The following is a 4061-nucleotide window of genomic DNA, read 5'->3' on the forward strand; positions in this document are numbered from 1 at the left end:
AGTTTTCAAGGCGCCAAGGCAAGGCTAGGCGACCACAGGGCGCCCAGGCATCACCTAGGTGTTGGAATTTTAAAATGTTAGTTTTCTTGATATTTTACTTTATCTATGCTTTTCTAAGCTATTTTATTGGTTTTGTGTGCTAATTAGCAAGCGTGTACACTAACTACTAACACTATAAATCATTCAAATCAGTATAAATTTCATACAAAAAGATAAAAATATAAAATATTATCAATTTAGCAATTAGCATGTATTCATGACTTCATGTTCAACATTAAATATATTATTTTCAATAAAAAGGAGTCTAAACCAACTAGGCAGCTGCACTAAAAAACTAAACTAATAAATTCTAAAAATATTTTTTAAATTTACAAAGAGTCAAAGGCATACCTTTGAGTTTGAAGTGAATGTTGAGCATTGTCCTTCTTGAGTGCTCTCTCCTTTCTCACTTTTCCTTTAACACACAAAAAAATTCAATAATAAATTAAACAAAAAGCATTGTCAATTTACAATAAATGAACAAAGAATAAAAGGAATTATGTAGAAAACTAGGAATCAAATCAAACACGTACATTGATTGAAATTTATCTATTATAGGCATTTAAAGGAAGTAGATAGAAAGTAAAAACCAAATCAAGCAATGAATAAAACCATAACAAAAAATAAATATGGCACTTAACCATTGATCCACAAAAGGATTAAGGATAACAAAACATGAAGTTTATAAATGATCAATAAAGAAAAATATCTAACTAATTTGGGTATCTAGGTAATAAGAGCCCACAACCCCGCCACTAAATCCACCAATATCATCAATAGCACAATCAACATCATTCGCATCCTCATCGTCTTCATCTTCCCCATCAAGTTCTACAACTTCATCTTCATCTTCATTATCCTCAACGTTCCTATCTCACATTGAGTCTTCATCTTCTTCTTGCACAACATTCTTTCCTTTGTCTTGTCCCCTTCCATCGCTTCTTCCATGACCACCTCTACCTCCGCTTTTTCCACGACCACCTCTACCTCCGCTTCTACTTGCACATGTATAAATTGTATATGCACATATCCTCAGCCTATTTGCACCCACAACGGCTTAAGTTGCTCCTGATGCTTCATCCATTTCATTTCATGTGAGATCACCACCTTCATGAACTAGCTCATTTGATGGGTCTCTTCCAGTCAACCATTCACTACTCTTGTGAACATCATTGAAGCAAATGTGATCAAATTGTCCTAGGTTTGCACGTCTAGTCAAACACCTTTCATGAAGACGTTGATTATATTGAACAAAGACAAGATTGTTAAACCTCTTATGATCAAGTTTGCTCCTCTTTTTGGTATGAATCTACATTCATAACGAACAACAATAAGAAGATTATAAAAATAAAATATTTTTACTTTTTAATCATAAATTGATTAATAAATAATAATAAAATTACTTACATGCTCAAAGGTGCTCCAGTTATGCTCATAGGCAGAAGATGTGCACGTAAAACCTAATATGCATAATGCAATACGCCTAAGGTCTAGTGTGCAATGTCCATAAGTATGCCACCAATCAACTACAAAGTACAAATTACAAATAAAGAAAAAAATTAAATTCGAGAGTACAAATTCAAAGATAGCAATGCAAAAAAAAAATTAATGAAAATAACAATATCTAACCGCCATTAATAAAATTACTTACATGCACCATAGGCATGCTTATATTCTTCCATTTGATTGGAGATCTTATCTTAAATTTCAATGTCACTCACCATCCTCTCAATACAATCTATAAAATCCATCTCAAACTTCCCAATTGATGCTTCATCTTCATCTTTAGTTTTAGATTTATAATAATATGTTGCATCAATTTCCCAATTATTGCTTCCCATTGCAGGTTTTTCATCACCATCAACCAATCGTAAGACTTCCATAATTGGTTGGGAAGCTAAGAGGGCAATCCTTAAAATTTTCCAAAATGTAACAGAAAGAATGGTGCTTAAGACTCTTAAACCCTTTGGTTTGTTTGCTTATTTACTTCTATTCCACACATCATTAACAAATAAAGAATGCAATAACTCTTAAACCCTTTGGTTTGTTTGCCTATTTATTTCTATTCCACACATCACTAACAAATAAAGAACGCAATGGCTCTTTGAAAGTTAACAAGCTTTGCAAAGTAAGAAATGATGTGGCAAACCTTGTAACAACACATCTAACAAGATCCCTCCCATGTGTTTTCTCCCTCATATAAGTAAGGAGAAGAGGATGCCTATAGATAAATGTCATCACTTGTCTTGCTTTGGCAATGCAACTCTTGGTAGACTTCAATCCTCCAATATCCTCCAACATGAGGTTCAAACCATGAGCAACACAAGATGTCCAAAATAAGTTATTTCTCTTTATTTTCAAAAGGTCTCCTGCAACAATATAAGTAGAGTAGTTATCAGTAACCATTTGCACCACATGTTCTTCTCCTATTTCCTCAACAACCTTATCAATAAATCATAGTTGTCAAGGTGACGCTTAGGTGACAAGGCGCCCTTTGAGGCTCGCTTTGCCTAATCGCCAAGCAGTTTTGTACTATGTATTGTAAAATACTTTTTTAATCTTTATTTTTTGACATTATAATTATAAAATAGGCATTATTAAACTAAAATATTCATTTTGTATGTTTATATACTAATTTGTTTTTATTATTTTCTTATTTGTTAGGATTTGATCAATACAAACATTGCTAAATGCTGTATTGAACCTTCAATGACTTTAAAACCTGAACCAATAAGTAAGGAAGAACTTAAAATTTTGTTTAATCAACACATTTTCTATACTTTAACATGGACTCTATACTCTTATAAAAATTATGAATAATTATTAAGAAAATATGGCTATGGTACCTAGGAAACTACCCTAGGATCTATGTTTACTATATAAAAAAAATCCATCGCCTTAGTGTCGCCTAGGTGGGTGCCTAGGTGACTAGGCGACAAGATGCCCCCTAACACCCAGCCTTGCCATGGCACCTTGAAAACTATGCAATCAATTCATACAAGTAAGCTACATTGTAAATTTCATTGGAGGCATCAACTGATTTCAAGAAGGAAGTAAGAATTCACTAAAAAGTTTATCAAACTTCTTTGCCTCTTATCTGTCCATCCATCAAACATAATAGTGCAACCATAAGTTTTCCAAGAGGCCTCATACTCCTTATAAAGCAACTTTGTTTTCTCAACCTCCCCTTTCAAGAGTGACTCTCTCAACTCATGATAACTTGGAGGTTTGTACACATACCCAAATTGTGCAATTGCTTCTAGTATAATCTCAAAACTCTTCAACTTTATTGTGTTGAAGGGTATTCCGACTTGATAAAACCACTTTGCAACATATTCATTCACCGTTTTTCTTTCTTCCTTTTTCAACCGACTTACTATGTTTGTTTGCACCAAGTGTCCCTTGTACCTTGCCTCAACCACTTCTTCTGAACTTAGCCTCACAAAAGCATCCATGGGTTCTCTAACATAAAGGTGCAAAGTAGGTTGTGTCGGGCCGGCATGGTCGGGCTGGGCCACAGTGTGGGCCTTGGGCCTGTGCCGAATCGGGCTAGATTGATTTTTTTTGTTTTCTTTTTTGAAAATTTTGATTTCTTTTCTATGTAAGTGTAAAACTAAAATATTTAACTTTCCATTGAACTTTGTATTTGAAAAATTAAGAAATGAGAAATCTAAGTTATCTAACACAAATGAAAGAAAAATACTTAACCAAATAAGAATGAGGGAATAACAAATTGGAAGAAAAATGAGAATTTTATTTCATTTAAATTTGAATGATACAAATTACAAATACAATGATCATTGGATACTTGGATGAATTAAATATGAAGATGAAATAAATTAATAAAAATATAAAATATAAAAAATACAATATAGTTACAAATTGACAATACAAAATTATATTGTTAAAAAATAGAAAATAAATTAAATAAAATTAAAAAATTACAATAATTTGAAAAAAATATAAAAAATTCTATACTAGTCAACTTCCTGAATCATGATTTTCATCATCTACTTCAGGTG

At 32.4% G+C, this 4061-nt stretch overlaps 1 protein-coding gene across 1 annotated transcript; it reads right to left on the reverse strand.

The window, feature by feature from the left end:
* Positions 1-748: 748 nt before the first annotated feature.
* LOC148791717 (uncharacterized) lies at positions 749-3494 on the reverse strand. The gene is made up of 6 exons (XM_088888301.1): positions 3122-3494; positions 2189-2408; positions 1775-1950; positions 1447-1565; positions 1263-1348; positions 749-908 (listed from the first exon to the last, which is right to left on the reverse strand). The coding sequence occupies exons 1-6, from the start codon at positions 3492-3494 to the stop codon at positions 749-751; spliced, it is 1134 nt and encodes a 377-aa protein (XP_088744427.1).
* Positions 3495-4061: the final 567 nt, after the last annotated feature.

The sequence above is a fragment of the Nelumbo nucifera genome, chromosome 5, assembly GCF_055504915.1.
Source record: "Nelumbo nucifera cultivar China Antique chromosome 5, China Antique-T2T, whole genome shotgun sequence".
NCBI classification, from domain to species: Eukaryota; Viridiplantae; Streptophyta; class Magnoliopsida; order Proteales; family Nelumbonaceae; genus Nelumbo; species Nelumbo nucifera.